Here is a 19,197-nt window from a genome sequence, read left to right on the forward strand (position 1 = left end):
GGGTTTGGCAGACCTCTTCTTTGTACTTCCAGCTTCTGCCATGGTCTCATTTAGTAATGTAACACACATAACACATGGTTAAATCTGTAAAATGACTAGTGATAAGCTATCTCCCCTTTTCCTACCCTTTCCTGATGCAATGTAACTAACAAATCCTTTTGGGGACAACATGTGAGGCATTCAATAAAAAACTGAATGGATTCAGGCATAAGACCCTAGGGATAGCTACTTCTTTCAGTCCCAATGGTGATGAGAGAAGTATTTCACGTTTTTGTTCTGATGGAAATTTTTTTTTTTTTTTGAGACAGTCTCACTCCGTCACCCAGGCTGAAGTGCAGTGGTACTATCACAGCTCACTGCAACCTCTGCCCCTTGGGTTCAAGTGATTCTCCTGCCTCAGCCTCCCAAGTAGCTGGGACTGCAGGTGTGCGTCACCACACCCAGCTAATCTTTGTGTTTTTAGTAGAGACAGGGTTTCACCATGTCAGACAGGCTGGTCTCGAACTCCTGACCTCAGGTGATCCACCCACCTCGGCCTCTCAAAGTGCTGGCATTATAGGCATGAGCCACCACACCCAGCCCTGATGGGCTTCTTGGTGTATCAGCAGATGCACTGGAGGAGATGTACAAAGTTACAGGTGCCAGTTGGTGGGACCAATGGAAAATTATAGTGGAATTAATAAGAAATAAAGGCAGAAAATATAGTTAAGCAGTCTTCTAAAGAGCTTTTAGAGTAGTCTGAATGTTTTTCTAAATGGTTTTGTCCTTCATTGTATCAAATAACTAACTACATATTAATTTTATTGATTGCTATGCTTTTTAAATTTGGGGAAAAAAATAAAAACCAATACAACCCTTTCAGTGGCAATGAGCTAAAAAAGTGTATCACGTACATATTTAATAAAAGATTAAATACTAAATTTCTTCTTCTCAGGAAAGTTGATAATGAAAATATAGTTTGAATAAAATGTTAGTTGACATTTACCACAGGGCTATCGTGATACTATAGTGATAACACCAACCACAGGAAAATTAGAAGAGAAAAAAGTCCCAAAGAAGCATCAGTTACCTATTCAAGTTAGTTATCTTGAGAAGGCTGCCTAAAAACTGTGATTCTACTCCTGCAGAAGGTAAGTTTATATCTTGTGAAGCATGATTCTTCCTAAGAACTCAGTGCTCTCCAAAACAACTTTCTGAGATGATGAAAATGGTCTATACCTGGTACTGAGCAATTGAAATGTGGCTAATGTGACAGACGAACTGACTTTTTAATGAAGTTAACCTTAACTGATTTAAATCTACATAACTGCATGTGGCTAGTAGCTACTGTATTGGACAGTGCAGCATTAAAAGAAATGACAATTGTTCTAAAATAATTTTGTTCATTTTTCATTCCAAGTTTTCTGGTGCAAGCATAAAAAGTGAAGTGACTGTTAATGGGTTGTCTCTATTATCAAAAGAACTTTCAGATGAAATCAGGTGTGTTCAGGGTGGTATGGCCATAGACAGCAAAAGAACTTTCAGTTAAATGATAAAAGTATTATATCAATGTCATCAGGAGTTTTAAATAGAAAATCACCCATATTAATTCCAATAATAGTTTAGTTTACTCTTCAGTTCATGGAAACAAAGTAAATCTTCTGGAAGTTCATTCTGCCGAAAGTGAAATATCTGACATCATTGGGGATTCTACCTAAATTTATTTGAAAAGTTTAACATTAATAATAAAATTCTTAATTTTTACAGTAATACAAATACAAATTTTGGCAGGAAATAGAGTTAAGCAGTCCTGTGAAAGAAGTGCTTTTAGAGTAGTCTAAACATTCTTCTAAATGGTTTTATCCTTTATTGAATCAAATAACTACATATTAATTTTGTTTTCTACAGTGCTGTAGGAAAAATCAATATTTTTTTTTCTTTTTGAAACAGGGTCTTGCTCTGTTGCCCAGGCTGGAGTGCAGTGGCACCATCTCAGGTCACTGCAACCTCCACTTTCCAGGTTCAAGTGATTCTCCTGCCTCAGCCTCCCAAGTAGCTAGTATTACAGGCACACGCCACCCACACCTGGCTAAATTTTGTATTTTCAGTAGAGATGGGGTTTCACCATGTTGGCCAGGCTGGTCTCGAACTCCTGACCTCAAGTGATACGCCTACCTCAGCCTTCCAAAGTGCTGGAATTACAGACGTAAGCCTGCACCCGGCCAGAAAAATCAATGTTCTTACTATATTAGGAAATCTGTGAAACACAAAAGTACTTGAATTTGGAATTACAATTCATGATTCTATCCAAATGAGCTGCAAGATAACATACCAACAAAAAAGAAGCCATACTCGTCAAATTTTCAGATTTTATTTATATCTAGAATTGCTGAACAACAGAATTTTTGAAAAAAACATGTTTTGTTTCTGTTTTTGTTGCCCAGGCTGGAGTGCAGTGGCCCTACCATGGCTCACTGCAGCCTTAACCTCCTGGGCTCAAGCAATCCTCCCACCTCAGCAGCACACAAACCAATGTTAATTAAATACACAAAAAATACTAGCATTGCAGGACATACTTTCTCCCTCTGCTTGGAGTGATTAGGTTTTTAAAATCTTTAAGCCTTTGAAGGGCGACCCTGTAAAACAACCTGAGTGTCCTACTGTAATAATGGTATTATTGTTATTAGAAACAAGTCCTCTAAATCTTAGTTGCATTTAGTTGAAAACAGACATCTTTAATCAAAGCATTAAACTTAAGCTTTTGAAGCTTTTAGTGAAATGCAATTCATGAAAACAAAACTTATGCACAGGAAGACACTGAAATTTATCCCTACAAAAGCAATTAAGAATTGAACAAATTGTACATGAAAAGCTGAAATGGTGAATGATTTCATTTTAAAATTCTGTAACTGTACTTTGGAATATCTTGACTTGTGAGAAGAATCTTTTGATAGAACTCCTATTTTAAATTGTATAAATTTATGTTCTATGCCAGAATGAAATAAAAGAGTAGGCTTAAAATCTGTGAAACATCCAAAAGAATCATAGACAACTTGATGAATTTTGTCCTTAAAAACAGTGAAGACCCTATTATTGAAGAAGGGCACCCTGAAAGGAGATAAAAAGACAGAACCTATAAAAATACTGAGGCTGCAGTATTTACCCATTTCAATTAAAACAAATTCTTAAAAAGTATGACTCTCCCAGGTAGTAGAATTTGCTCTGAGCCTGCCAAGTACCTTAGAACCTAATATTTTTCTCATTAAAAAATGTTATAGTCTAGGCCAGGCATGGTGGCTCACACCTGTAATCCCAGCACTTTGGGAGGCTGAAACTGGCGGATTACCTGAGGTCGGAATTCGAGACCAGCCTGACCAACAACGGAGAAACCCCATCTCTACTAAAGATACTAAATTATCCAGGCATGATAGTGCATGCCTGTAATCTCAGCTACTTGGGAGGCTGAGGCAAGAGAATCGCTTGAACCCGGGAGGCAGAGGTTGCAGTGGGCCAAGATGGTACCACTGCACTCCAGCCTGGGCAACAAGAGTGAAACTCTGACTCAAAAAAAACAAAAAAAAAAAAAAAAAAGAAAAAAGAATTGAAGATCTAACTTCAAATTTATTCAGCATAAAATGCAACTCTAAACAAGGCTACAGCTAATTTTATGAGAAAAATTAAAATAACACCGTATTAAAAATTTATTTTTCAGAAAAATATCACCAATACCATGGGACAGACAGGCTAAGAAACTGATCAAAGCACATAAATACGTACTAGAAATGATCATCCTACATATGTTAACATTTAGATCATATGTTTAATGTTTGGATAATCAATGTAAATAAATACTTTTATTTTTTTCTTGGGTAAACTGGGTAAGTTAATTTACATATTCCTAGAAAATTATACCTTTGTTTCAAATTTTCAAAACTACTGGCATAAGGGTGTCAATGTATTCACATATTTTGAAGCCTTTATTGTACCTTTTTTATCTCTAATATTATTTTATTTGTGCCTTCTCTTTTTTGATTCACGACTCTTGCTAAAGCTTTGTTCTACTAGGTTCTACACCCAAGAAACCAGATTTTAGTTTTAAGATGTATGAAATTTACTTTAAAATAATAAAGAGTAAGGCTGGGTGTGGTGGCTCATGCCTGTAAACCCAGCACTTTGGGAGGCCAAGGCCAGTGGATCAATTGAGGTCAGGAATTCAAGACCAGCCTGACCAACATGACGAAACCCCGTCTCTACTAAAAATACAAAAATTAGCCAGCTGTCATGTAGGGCATCTGTGATCCCAGCTACTTGGGAGGCTGAGCAGTGAGAACCGCTTGAACCCAGGAGGCGGATGTTACAGTGAGCCAAGATCATGCCATTGCACTCCAGCCTGGGCAACAGAGCTAGACTCCATCTCAAAAAAAAGAAATCCGCTATCACTGTCTGGGCATGAAGATTAATTATATCAAGACTTCATCCGCTTTATGACATACCCTCAAGGAGTCAATGATTACCAACGCATTTCTTACTACCTCAACTCTATCCTGACAGCAACATTCCTTCCCTAATCTGACCACCTCTCCTTGACTCTTGAGTCTCATGAGGTTCATGGTGAGGCAGCAAAATCTCTATATACTCAGCTTTCTTTCTGGTCATTCTTCTGGGGTCACTGCTTCCTCTTCAGCCCTCTTAAGTAGTGACTGATTTCTTTCTATACCCCTCTGGTACTAGAGACAAAATCAAAACCATGTAGTGTCAACCTCACTAATTCAAATTCCTCCCCTTCCATTATCTTGAATCCACTTCAAGGTTTTCCTTCTTATCACTCCATAAAACTTGCCAATGGCCTCCACATTGCTAATCTAATGGTGAATTCTCAGTCTTCAACCTGACCCACCAGGAGCATTTGACAGAGTCTATTATTTCCTGTTCCTCAAACACTTCATTTGGCTTCTAAACATCCTTCTTGTCTTTCAGTTCTCTACTTTTCCAGCTACTCTTTCTTAGTCTCCTTAGCTGGATCCTCTTTAACTTCATCTCTAAATATTTTGGAGTACCCTTGAACCTCTTTTCTTATCTATATTTACTCCTTCCCTAGGTGACTTCATCCAAGTTCACAGTAATAAATACTATGTTTATAAGGACAATTCTCACATTTATATTCGTAGCCAGAACCTCAATCCTGAACTCTGGAAGGTATCAGCTAAAGATGTAAAGGTGACCCTTGAACAACATGGGCGTTATGGGTTCCAACCCTAAACAGTCAAAAATCCACATATAAGTTTTGATTATCCTAAAACTTTACTAATAGCCTACTGTTGAGTAGAAGCCTTACTGATAACATAAACAATTAACACATTTTGTGTATGTATTATATACTGTATCTGTACAATAGAGTAATATAGAGAAAAAATATATCAGGAAAATCATAAAGAGGAGAAAATATATTTACTATTCATTAAGTGAAAGTAGATAATCATAAAGGTCTTCATCCTTATCGTCTTCACATTGAGAAGTCTGACGGGGAACAGGAAGAGGAGTTGGTCTTACTGTCTCAGAGGTGGAAGAGGGGGAGGAAGTAGAGGAGGAGGCAGGAGAGGCAGGCATACTTGGTGTGATTTTATAAAAACACATCATAATTTCCGTCTGACTCTTTTCCTTTTTAATTTCTCTAAAAATGTTTCTATACAGTACCAATCCTTCTTCCACCATTTCCTTTAGTTTCAGTGCTCATAACACAGAAGGGTCTACTTTGTAAAATAAGTCAAAAGCAGTCTTGAATAATCAGAACCCTTCTGCCAGATTGCCTAAAGTCAATTTGTTTTCTGGCACTGCTTCTTCTACATCTTCTTCTTTATCACTTGGCAGTAGTTTGGAAGCACTCATTTCTATCAAATTGTCTTCTGCTAACTCTTCGGTTTAGTGTCTATTAGCTTTTCTTTTTTTTTTTTTTTTTTTTGGAGACAGAGTTTTGCTTTATTGGCCAGCCTGGAATGTGCAGTGGCACAATCTTGGCTCACTGCAACCTCCACCTCCCGAGAGAAGGTGGCGTGTAGGATTAGAGGTGTGTGCCACCATACCCAGCCAATTTTTTATGTTTTTGGTAGAGACTGGGGTCCCATCATGTTGGCCAGGCTGGTCTCAAACTCCCGACCTCAAGTGATCCATCTGCCTGGGCCTCCCAAAGTGCTGGGATTACAGGTGTGAGCCACCACGCCCAGCCATGTCTGCTACCTCCTGAATGTCTCCAAAGACTATATCTTGAAATTACTTTGCTCCCTATCTTTTTTGCCATACCCACAATCTCCTTCATGATTTCCTTGACTGGCTCTGCTATCAATCTTAAGTCATGCACAAGTCTGGACACAGTTTTCTCCAGCAGGAATTTATTGTTTCGGGCTTGATGGCCTTCAGAGCTTTTTCTATAACAATGATGGCATCTTCAATGGTATAATCCTTCCAGACTTTTAGGATGTTCTCTCTACTGGGGTTCTCTTCCATAGCAATGACAATCCTTTCCATAGATTAGCTTATGTAATGAGCCTGTAAAGGTCTGTATGAACTCCTAATCTAGAGGTTGAATTCGAGACATTGTGTTTGGGGGCAAGTACACCACTTTGACATGTTCAGTATTGAACTTATAGGGTTCTGGGTGGCCACGGGCATTGCCCAACATTAAAAGAATTTTAAAGGCAGTCCCTTACTAGCAAGGTACTTTCTGACTTCAGGCACAAAGCATCACTGAAACCAATCCAGAAAAAAAGGTTCTCATTGTCTAGGTCTTTTTGTTATACAACTAAGAGACTGGTGTTTATCTTTTCCCTTCAAGGCCTGGGGGTTAGTAACTTTATAAATAATAGCAGTTCTGATCATAAATCTGATTGTATTTGCACCAAACATTAGCCTTCCTGCCTTAAATATTGGTGCTCACTTCCCTTCCTTACTAATAAATGTCCTTTGTGGCATTTTACCCCCCACAGAATAGGGCACTTTAGTCTACATTAAAGACCTGTTCACCAGCCTGGGCAACATGGCAAAACCCCATCTCTACTAAAATATAAAAATTAGCTGGGTGTGGTGGTGCATGCCTGTAATCCCAGCTACTCAGGAGGCTGAGGTAGAAGAATCACTTGAACCCAGGAGGCGGAGGTTGCAGTGAGCCAAGAAGGCGCCACTGCACTCCAGCTGGGAAGACAGAGCCAGACTCCATCTCAAAAAAACAAAACAAACAAACAAAAAACCTGTTCAGGCAGATGTCCTTTCTCCTCAATGATTTTCTTAATAGTGTCTGGGAATCTGTCTGCTGTCTCTTGGTCAGCAGAAGCTGATTCTACTGACATCTTGACCTTTTCTTTCTCTTTTTCTGTTTTTTTTTTTTGGAGACAGAGTTTAGCTCTTGATCCCCAGGCTGGAGTGCAATGGCATAATCTTGGCTCACTGCAATCTCCACCTCTCGGGTTCAAGTGATTCTCCTGCCTCAGCCTCCTGAGTAGCTGGGATTACAAGGTGCCTGCCACTGTGCCTGGCTAATTTTTTGCATTTTTAGTAGAGACAGGGTTTCACGCCGGGCGTGGTGGCTCACGCTTGTAATCCCAGCACTTTGGGAGGCCGAGACGGGCGGATCACAGGTCAGGAGATCGAGACCACGGTGAAACCCCGTCTCTACTAAAAATACAAAAAAATTAGCCGGGCGTGGTGGCGGCGCCTGTAGTCCCAGCTACTCGGAGAGGCTGAGGCAGGAGAATGGCGTGAACCTGGGAGGCGGAGCTTGCAGTGAGCCGAGATCGCGCCACTGCACTCCAGCCTGGGCGACAGAGCGAGACTCCGTCTCAAAAAAAAAAAAAAAAAAAAAAGACAGGGTTTCACCATGTTGGACATGCTCTGACCTCAGGTGATCCACCCACCTTGGCCTCCCAAAATGCTGGGATTACAGGCGTGAGCCATCACACCCGGCCATCTTGACATTTTCTAAGCCAAATCTCTTTCTGATATTATCAAACTATCCTCTGCTGGTATTAAACTTTCCAGCTTTAGATCCTTCACCTTCCTTTCACTTTGAGTTGTCAGATAATGACTTCACTTTTTCTGGAACCACATTAGAGTCTATAGCTATGCCTTTCTATTGCAATCCTATACCCACATAAAAGCTGCGTTTTCAATACAAGATAAAGTTATTTCACAAAAAGTGCAAGGTTTTCATGCCTGCTGGCATAGCTGCAGTAACAGTGTCTCAAATTTCCTTTTCACAGTGGTCCTTACACTGGATTCATTTACCTTGAAATAGTGAGCAACCGCAGCTGCAGACCTCAATCTACAGTACATATCAGGCAATTCAACTATCTCTCTTAATGTCATGAATTTTGTCTGCTTCTTAGGAGTATGTCCAGCATCACTAGTGGCACTTCATATGATTCCCACGGTGTTATTCAACGTTTACGGTATTGGACTAAACATGATGAAAAATATATGAGAACCACCAGAGATGTCTTTTTACTGGGATAGGCAATTTACTGGAGAGACAAACTGCTCATGAGCATCATACAGTATTTTAAGCAGATACAACCTCATACAGTGTTTTAAGCAGATACAACACTTAAGCTTACCAAAATAGCAACAGGAGGTGGCTATGAAATTATTACAGTAATACAGTATATACTACAGTTAATTTTATGTAGTGATGATTTAACACTGCATCTTTATGTTTGTTTACATTTCTCTTGACTGCGGATGGTCTGGAAATGTTTGTGTGCGTAAGTTTTTGTACATTTTAACTTTTTATAATAGATTTCTGTATATTTTATGGTAGTAAATGATAAAATACACTAGTATCTACATATATTTTATGCGCTCATGACATACTTTTTCTTAATTTTTCCATATTTCTAGGCTACATGGTTCATCTGCTAGTTTTTTCAAATTGTTAGCAACTGCCAAAAATTTTCTAATATGTGTATTGAAAAAAATCCATGTATAAGTAGACATACACAGTTCAAATTCATGTCAAGGGTCAATTGTATATTTCTATCTCTAGCTCACATTTTTCTCTGAGCTTGAGACCCATTTATCCAACTGTCTACTTTATCCTTCTAGTTGAATATCTCAAAGAAATCCTACAATAATCACATCCAAGCGCAAACTCAATCTCTACCCACAGCTTTACCTCCGAAATACGCCCTTCTTCAAGTGTTCCTGTTATTTACAAGTGGAAGCATCACTTTCTCAACTGTAACATCCAGAAATGTAGACGTTATCCCTGTCGTCTCTTTCTCCATCCTTAATATCTGATGCATCCTGTTGACTTTATCTTTTTAAATATTTCCTGAATGCATCCTCTTTTCTACACACCCATGTTTACTTTAGTCCAAGCTTCTATCACACTTACCCAAACTAATACAGGTATCTTCTAACAGTCTTTCTGCATCCATGAGTGCTCCTTTTCCAATTCATCCTCCATGCATTTTCTCAAAAACAAATCTGATCACATCTCTCTGCTTCAAGCCTTTAATACCTTCTCAGTGCTTTTAGGATAAAACGAGATTCCTTAATAAAGTCCAGAAGGTCTTGGATAGACATCCATTGCCTAACTTCACAGATTCATCTCTCACTAAACTCTGCATCACTCTCCACATTTTAGCAAGGCTAGTTTTCTTTCAGTTCTTTGAGCATACCATGATCGCTGGCCCCTTGGGCCTTTATACACAGTATTGCCTCTGCTTACTATGCCAACATCACCACCCCACCGCCACCACTACTCATCTCTTTATACTGCCTAATGCCTGCTCCGTCTTCAGATGGCGTCTCAAGAAACACTTCTTCAAAGAAGCCTTCCCTGACTCCTTTAACTAGATGAGCTTCTCCTCATACATGTTTATGACTGCACATATTACTATTTCTAAATACACATTTATTTTTGTGATTAATTTGTGTTCAATGCCTCTCAATCCAAAAAAGACCTTAAGCTCAACGGAGGAAAAGACTGTGTCTGGTTCACTCTATTCTATCTCTAGTCTCCAGCAAAAGAGACACACAGATATTTTTTCAATGAATCAATCAACATAGGAGCGACAGGGGAGCCGTGCAATCAAGAAGTAGTGCATAAGAATGGGACTTGGAAAGATAAAAGGGACCAGAATAACCCTAGGAAAATATTATAGTTTAGGAATCAAACAGAGGAAAAAAATTTTTTAAGCCGCCAAAAAGTTAAAAAAAAATAAGCAAAAAAGGAAATAGCATCACTAAAGCCATGGAAGGATACCATTCCAAACAGAACGGACCACCGAATTTGACAAGTAGGCAGTATCTAGTGATCTGACAAAATTAATAATGTAAGACGCAGGGAAGGGGAAAATACATGGGGAGAAGCTCGCATCTTTCCAACTTCTCTGGAAGTACGATTATAACTTTGTCGATATACTAAGACTACCATGACAGCCCGAATCAAACAATAAATCTAAAGAAATATGTGTGCCATTTTAGATTTCAACATTATTCCTCTCTATCCGCATGAGTCATTTTCAGCTGACTGCATATATAATGTTTAAGGATAAATGTTTAAACATTTGCACCTGAAACGTTCTGTTTCTCAAAGAACCTTACCTCCCAGAATCATCAAAACAGACCTCCGTGTGTCCCTCTGTATGCCCATATCTCATTGGCTTCCGTGTGGCAGGCATCTTTTCCTTTACCTACCTGAAAATGTTTTATAAAAGCCAGTCTTATTATTTCAAAAGACAGAAAAGCAGCGAGGCTAGGGATAGGAAGAGAGCTTAGTCTCCTCTAGGGCCCGTTCTCCGCAGCCCGGTTTCCCCCACCCGAGTGACACCAGCGGGATAAGGCAGAGGGTCTGTCAGACAATAAGCCGGAAGACGAACACGCATCTCCTTGGTGGGCGCAGGCAGCCAGAGTGGGGACTCACCCGAGTGACCGAGCCTCCGCGACTGAGGCTCCACAACAGCAGCTTCCCGCGCTTCGGCTCGCTCACCACACTGCGCCTGCGCCGACCCGCCCACGCCCAGTGCAGGTCCCGACAGAGGTCGCCGGGTGGTGGCGTCAGCGGCGGCGCCCTCCGCGTGGAAATTAGCCGGTTGCCCGGGCAAGTGAGGGAGGAAGGGAGGGAGCTGCACACGGAAGTGGTGGCGGCGCCCAGGGAACGGCGGAGGCGATGACCGTGACGGCTGGGATGGGACCGGAACGCCGAAGCGGGATTGGGGGTGGCAGAAAAGCATCTGCTTTGTAAGACCTACACGAGGTGCAGGAGTGGTTGGGCCTCCCCTCTCCACTTAAGCAAGCGCCCAGACTGATGGCGATGGTGATGGCAGCAGTTACTCGGACAACCCCAGTTAAGCTGCGCTCTGGGAGGTGAGTGGGGGAAGGGTGGCCGCTGCCTGGCCTCGCAGGCCGGGGTCTCGTTCCTGCCGTCCAGGCTCTCCTCCCATGAAACAATATCCGGATCCCTAAAAGGATCCGGTCTCTTCTTGGGGCCCAGTTAGCAGACAGATCTTTGAGCATCTTCTCCAGAAAAGAAGGCGAGATCTTTTAGAGCCTCTAATCTTGGCATCCTTCGTGCCCTCACCTTGTCGCTTCTGTAGAGATAAAGGAGGAATGACTTAATTTCTGTTCCGGTTGGTTCTCTTGGTACCTGAAGGTAGGGAGTATACATTAATGCTTATTCTTTGCGACTCTATATATCCGTTATGAAGAAAGTAACTTGTGTTCTCTATTCAGATCCCACCTAAAGTTTACTGAAGTGAATATTTAGAACCTAAAGAAGAGTTATAACTTAGTAGTCTTGAGTGCTCACATTTGATCCATGCAATATCTGCTCAATTCTTGGCCACTAAGTTTAAGTTTATGCTTTTCTTGTATCTTCACATTCTCCATATTGGTACACCAGCCTCTGATGAAAACCTTCAGAATGATACTCTTTCATTTGTACTCATCTTTGAGAATTTTTCTGCGTTTTTGTGCTACCTTCCAGTATCAATCACATTTATTTTATTACCTGAGACGTTTTTCTGTTGAAGAGGTTTCCCTATTGTTCTTTTCAATCTAGTTCCATTGTGAAAAGTTGCAAGCACACAGGCAAACCGTCGTGTTCTTACCGTGGGTGGCATTGTGTGAGGCGTTGTTTTTAGTACTAGAGCTCCAGATAGCCTTGCTAGACGCTGAGGTTTGTATATGAATGAAGAGGAAGAATGATTGGCTTAAAAACAACTTGGGATTTGTGGAAAAATAACCCACTGTTTATCTCCCGAAAGAGCAGTGGTACCAGAGATGATGCTTTCTGAGTGACCTAATTTTTTTGGGAGATCATTTGTTTTTTGGATAGACTGGCTTATAAATTTTTTCGTTCAAGTAACTTAATATCATTGGCTAGAGTACATAGAGTTCAGGATGAACTCTCATAATATTCGTCTCTATGTTGAATAAAGCGTGGTGAGATTTCTGGTTAGTACTATTCAGAGCTCAGCATAAGAAGAATCTGCAAATTGGAACAAGTTATAGCCACAAAATGCCTTCACTATAATTCTGTAATACCCATGAGACTATGATTGGTGTTCACACATCTGTCTTTTTCTCTTATCAATCAAGCCATTTGATTCATAGGTTAAAGAACAATTTTCTTTGCAGATTTCGCATGTATGGTAAAAGCTTGAGCCTCCGAGTTCAACAGTCCTGGGTTTTAATTCTAACTGACACATTGTGTGACCTTGAATATGTTCCTTTACTGAAAATTGAATTCCTCATCTCTAAAATGGAGATGACACCTACCTCCGTCGCATTGTTAGAGTATATAGGAGATACTCATGGATGTATAAAAGTAATTGTTACTAATATCTCATGTTATTAAAGGGGTACTTTGGGTGGGTATTTAGTGTTTTTTGTTTAAATAATTATCCAGTAAATTTTTCAAATATTAAAAAATGTACTCTTGTTTTTGCTAGTGTCATGTTTTCACAATTCCATTTGTTTCAGTCAAATGGCTACAAATTGTAATACCTTCAGTGAGTTTATGGTCTTGCTGAGGGAAATAGACATTCAAACAATATGGTCAAGATGATAGTGCAGTAATGAAAGATGTGTAACTTAAATATTAGCAAAATTGTCTAGTTAGTTAAAATAACATAGTTTTTTAAAAAGAAATCTGTGTAGCTGTGTCGCTGATATGAGTATCAAAAATTTAACAAATGTAGTTATTTATCATTAACAGTGCTTATCTCATAGGTGTGGGTGGCTAAATGAACTGACTGAAAATGATGCCAAAGTCACAGATTCAATTGCAGTGATGGTTAGTTAGCTTTGCTGTGTTGTAACCACTCATACCACCCTTAGACTTGCAAATATTTTTGCTCCCAAGGGCAATTGGGTGAGAAAACATGGGTACCTTGGCATTCTACCGATGATGGTATTACCTATATAAAATCATGTGATCTTACAGGGTTTATCTAAAAGGATATATCAGTATTGGCTTATGGAAGGAGTTTAAAAAATTATTTTCTAGTAAAATATGTACTTGGTGTAAAAATGATTAATCTTGTGAAAGGTAAGGCTAGAAGAGTGTTAACAATAGCCAAGGAGACCAAAGGATTGAAAAAAGAAACACTGAAGGCACTTTAGAAATGTGAAGATTTTTATATTTCCAAATGCGTCCTGAAACTTACTAGCCTATTTAATTTTAGGGTAAATAGTACTTGTCTGTATGTATACTTAATATGGTATAAAAGGCAATACAGTAAAAGTCCTCCTCCTACTCATACTCCCAGCCACCCAGTTCCCCTGGCTAAAGACAGCCAGTATTTGATTCTTGTATTACATTAACACTAGATCCTTACTACAGCAAGATGAGATAATCAGTGTTATATAGATAGAAAAACTAAGAAAAGTTGTGATTTATCTAGTCTTTATCTAAGAAAAGTTGTGATTTATCTAGTCTTTATCTAGTCACACACTTGCGAAATGTCAGAGCTAGAAATAGAACCCAGGTCTTTCACCTAGTCCAAGGTAGTCTACCGCACTGATTCTCCAAATCCTAGCTGTTACCACCAAACTTAGAATTTAGTAAAACGTAAAGTCTAGAGTCACCTTTTACTAATTTGTACGTAAAACTTGTTACCCAACCTTAAATGTAAGCATCTGTAATTGTTATAAAGCAGTGAAGAAAATATAGTACAATCTTATAAAATCTTTGCCTGTTTCTATTTAAATCTATTTACTAAGTTAGCTTCTAAAAAACGACAGTTTTTTTGTTTTAAAGAATTTAAAACTTTTTAAAAATAATATATTTAACATCAGGAATAATATAGTGCTTTGTGATATTTCAGAAATGGAAGAGCCTCCTTGATTTCAGATTTCTGAGGCACGTTTTTGTGCAGATTTTCTAACCTTACATGTAGCCTTTGTTTCCCCTCTCCTTTTTCTTAAAAAAAAAAGTGTTCTTTAAAAAAAGTGTTCCCACCTGTCATTTTTAGAAATGTACTTCTAACATGAAAAGTTCTGAGTAATACTAGGAAGCAGTTAATATTTGTTTTCATTAAGTTCAGTGTATGTTGTTTTCATACCTTTTACTCCTGGCAGTAAAAACATGAGGTAGCTGGCATTATCCAGATTTTACAGTGGGAGAACTTAAGCTAAATTAGATTTTTTTAAACCAGGTAACATACCTAGTGAGTGGCAAAGTCTGAATTGTAGCCCACATTTGACAGTTCAGCAGCTCATGCTATTTCATCTTCACCATGTTTATTTTCAAATATGGTATAGTGAAAAACAGTGTAGGTTGTTAATTTTTTACAGATCTTTAAAACTTTAAAATTTTCTCTTTATGCTTAATTGGTCTCACAAGAAAAAAGAATTCAAGGAAATAAGCCAAAATGTCAAAATTGCTTGCTTTTAGATAATGGAATTATAGCTTTTTTTCCCCTCCTTTTTAAACTTTTCTGAATGGTCCATGTATTATACAATGAGCATATATTGTTTTTATCATAACAAATTACAGATTGGAAGAAAAAATAAATCTGTTCAATCTAATTTATTCCATAAAATGGTTCAGTATTATATCTTAAATATTCTGTTTCTTAAATTCTGTTAATCTTCCTTCTGCTTTTAGACGTTCAGGTACTGCCAGTTCGTAGTTTCTGCTTTCTTCACTCTAGATTAGCCTCTTCAGTGATGGGTTCCTAGACCTCTCTCCTTATCTTTAGCTAATGAGCTTAGGGAATGTACACTGATGTTAACAGATTAGCCCATTAATGTTTCCTCAAAGTTTCTTCCACAAAAGGATTTGTGGCAAAGTAAAGACAGGAAGCTATGGCTTATGCAGATTTCTTTACTGAAGGATCTCCTGGGAACGTTTGCTAAATATGCACTGTAATCTTTGAGAGAAGAAGCATTTCACAAACTTACTTGACAAGAGAACCTTTTTTTCTCCAGAATATGTGTTAACATCTTTCAGAACTAGTGTCCACAAGAGTACAGAGTGGGGAAAAGTGACATAAGCAAACTATAATTAGGAAAGCGTGGAAAAAGTGGGGAGAAAGGGAAAGGAGGGTGTAGTGCTACCAAATCAATGATTCTTTTTTAGAAAATTGCCATTAAGTCCCATGAGCCCTGGCTCAGTAGCATGAAAAAAGGAGATACTTTAAAATGTTTACTGGAAAATGAACCTGTATTGCTTCTGTAATGAGAAAAACATTTGTTTTTTAGGTCAGATATTTTCCCATACAAACAAACCCGTTTTCAGATTTTTTTCTTAACATTCCAAGGAGTTCATCTGTTGTCTGCTCTCCAGTGACTTCTGTTTGTGGAGCCTAAGTGTTTCTACAGAATCCAACTCAAATATCACAGACTATGATCAGAATGCTTTCAAGGAGTTTTTGGGCACATGGTGGCAGGTAAACTTTGGAATCATGAATTTGGTAGGGAAAGTCTCCAGGCTTAATTACTACCAGAATAATAATATATTTGTGAATTATTAATGTAGTATACTGAATTATTCTTTATAGGATCAAGTTATTTCTATTTAGTATTTACATTAATTGCGGTCTTAGATGTATGTCAGCATTGTAGACGTAAGTAGTTTAATGAATAATTAACGTATACAATAATGCTGTTATCCTACATCATAGAGGATACTAATTAATTTCCAGATAAATGAAGCTTATCCTTTTAATTATTGGATTTGAATTGTTTTCTGTAGAAATTTTGAATTAAAATCACTTTCTCAGCCTTAGTCAGTATTACTAAATGTTATTTAAATATTTTGTAATGAAAATTGACATAATGGGCACTCATTCTGTTATTGTTGTCATTGTAATTTGTGGTAGAACCTGGGACCAAATAGTGGCAGAATCTGGGTACTTGTTTTCTTGAGAAGGCTTTTATGTAAACTTGCTTTTTAAACATTTGCTTTTTGCTCATCAAGAAATATGACTTAAAAAAAAAAAGATGTCATTCTGTACTCCCTAGGGCAATGTAACATAGCTGCCTTCATAAAAAATTAATTATTGAATCAAGAGCCAAAGCAGCCTTCTCCCAAGTGATTCTTTCACCTTTTTAAAAAGCTTCTTTGCAGCTACAGTCAAAGATCTTTGATTTGTCACCGTCTTTCAAACTATCATCTTTGATTTCTGTGTCACATAAAATTGTTGGTAAAGCCACCTTATCATTTCTTCTTCTACCTCATTTATACAAAGTTTGTTTTTGGTTTTTTTTTTTTTGAGACGGAGTCTCGCCCAGGCTAGAGTGCAGTGGCACGATCTCGGCTCACTGCAAGCTCCGCCTTCTGGGTTCATGCCATTCTCCTGCCTCAGCCTCCCGAGTAGCTGGGACTGCAGGCGCCCGCCACCACGCCTGGCTAATTTTTTGTATTTTTAGTAGAGACGGGGTTTCACCGTGTTAGCCAGGATGGTCTCGATCTCTTGACCTCGTGATCCACCCACCTTGGCCACCCAAAGTGCTGGGATTACAGGTGTGAGCCACCGCGCCCAGCCCTATACAAAGTTTTTATAAAATTTTAAGAATTAATGATAGGCTATCTGGAACAACTTGTTCGGATTCAGAACCCTACACTTTTTTTTACATTCAGATTTTACATGTATGGACAAGATACAAAAGCACAATTTCAAAAAACTCATCTTTAGTCTTCATAACAATAAAATAATTTTTCTCTCACTAAAATTAATAGTTATTTTTATTGAAAGCAATATGATTTTTTTTTATATTTTAGAATTTTGGTTCAAAGAAGCTTCTGGAAGAGATTAGGAAATTCTCTTTATATGTGTTTAAGTATAAAGACATGAAAGTTTGATATCTTCTCATTTTTTTGTAACAGAATCAAATAATGGTGAAAGAAATTCTAAATATCTTTTTTCTAATAAGATCCCTCCATAGCACACAGTTATTTTTTAAGCAGTTACTTTCTCAGTAATTGTTAAGATGTTACCTATGCCGAAAAGTGAATGATTAAATGTATGTGTTTTTAAAAAATATATCTATCTGCTAAGTAGCTTCTGAGAGCCACTTGTTATTTCAGTAATGGTTATGAAATTTAGAACACCTGTTATTTTGTAAAAGAAAAATGCACAACTCCTCTTACAAGTTCAACAACTTATGTAAGTACTTTGCCTTAAGATAATTAGCAGACCTTGCATGTTATAAAACTTCTATGGTCATGTCTCATTACAAAGTATTTTAAAGATTCTCTTATTTAAAATAATACAATCCACGAAATATTCTAGTAAGATATAAACAATAAAGCCGGGCACGGTGGCTCGTGCCTGTAATTCCAGCACTTTGGAAGGCCGAGGCGGGTGGATCATTTGAGGTCGAGGAGTTCGACACCAGCCTGGCCAACATGGTGAAACCCTGTCTGTACTAAAAATACAAAAATTAGCCAGGCATGGTGGCACATGTCAGTAATCCCAGCTACTGGGGAGGCTGAGGCAGGAGAATCACTTGAACCTGGGAAGCAGAGGTTGCGGTGAGCCGAGATCGCACCACTGCACTCCAGCCTGGGTGACAGTGAGACCCTGTCTCAAAAACAAACAAACAAAAAGATATAAACAGTACACTGAAAGTTAATAAAGAAATGGAGAGGGCTGGCTGCCATAACTTGTCAGCTTTTTGGAACTCCCATTCTTCTCTTAGGAACAGCACAGACAAATGACCATCTGACGGTGCATGATGGTAACATTATCAACCATATTTATACTAATATTAGTGTTTGTATGTTTTCGACAAATATAAATAGAAAAATTTTCTTCTAACTTTGAAGACTAAAATATCTGATGACATTCTGGATCATATATTGATGGGGCAAAAAATAACATTTTATAAAAGTAGGACTTCTTGAGCATGAACTTAACAGTTCTCTAGCAAAAGAATAGCTAAGCAAAATTTATATAAAGCTCTAATTCTGAGATAGATACAAACAGTAACTAATCAGAAAGTTTTCAGGCCGGTCACGGTGACTCAGGCCTGTAATCTTAGCACTTTGGGAGGCCGAGGCAGGTGGATCACAAGGTCAGGAGTTCAAGACCAGCCTGGCCAAGATGGCGAAACCCCATCTCTACTAAAAAAACTGCCAGGCACGGTGGCAGTTGCCTGTAATCCCAGCTACTCGGGAGGCTGAGGCAGGAGAATTGCTTGCACCTGAGCAGCAGAGGTTGCGCCACTGCACTCCAGCCTGGGCGACAGAGTGAGACTTCATCTCAAAAAAAAAAAAAAAAAAAAAAAAGTTTTCATTGCATTAACTCTTTTTTCTTCCCCCCTTGAGATGGAGTCTCGCTCTGTCGCCCAGGCTGGAGTGCAATGGCACAATCTTGGCTCACTGCAACTGCCGCCTCCCAGGTTCAAGCCATTCTCCTGCCTCAGCCTCCCAAGTACCTGGGACTACAGGTGCACGCCACCACACCCGGCTAATTTTTGTGTTTTAGTAGAGACGGGATTTTGCCATGTTGGCCAGGCTGGTCTCGAACACCTGATCTCAGATGATCCACCCACCTCGGCCTCCCAAAGTACTGGATTACAGACGTGAGCCACCGTGCCCGGCCTGCATTAGCTCTTTAAGTATAGGTGAACGTGTGGAAAACTCAACTACAGCAGTGATATTTTTCACTTTATTTTATGGACATCTACAGCATTAGCACACGTAAAAACAGTTAACCTAAAATCCAAACACACTTGATTGACTGGTACCTGTAACATACAAGTTGGGAGCCTTGC

General features: G+C 38.8%; 1 protein-coding gene across 2 annotated transcripts in view; it reads right to left on the minus strand.

Moving 5' to 3' along the window:
* The window catches only part of WDHD1 (WD repeat and HMG-box DNA binding protein 1), an 88,331-nt gene extending 77,365 nt beyond the window's left edge, over window positions 1-10,966 (minus strand). Inside the window, exons 1-2 of one of the 2 annotated variants that reach the window (XM_030810852.1) lie at window positions 10,895-10,966; window positions 10,576-10,668 (exon numbers count right to left, since the gene is read on the minus strand). In XM_030810852.1, coding sequence (XP_030666712.1) covers window positions 10,576-10,652 — 77 coding nt within the window. In that variant the 5' untranslated portion in view covers window positions 10,653-10,668; window positions 10,895-10,966. The remainder of the gene's footprint in view (window positions 1-10,575; window positions 10,669-10,894) is intronic. The other variant, XM_030810856.1, reaches the window with a different exon arrangement.
* Between the last annotated feature and the right edge of the window lie 8,231 nt (window positions 10,967-19,197).

The sequence above is a fragment of the Nomascus leucogenys genome, chromosome 1a (assembly GCF_006542625.1).
Source record: "Nomascus leucogenys isolate Asia chromosome 1a, Asia_NLE_v1, whole genome shotgun sequence".
Taxonomy (NCBI): domain Eukaryota; kingdom Metazoa; phylum Chordata; class Mammalia; order Primates; family Hylobatidae; genus Nomascus; species Nomascus leucogenys.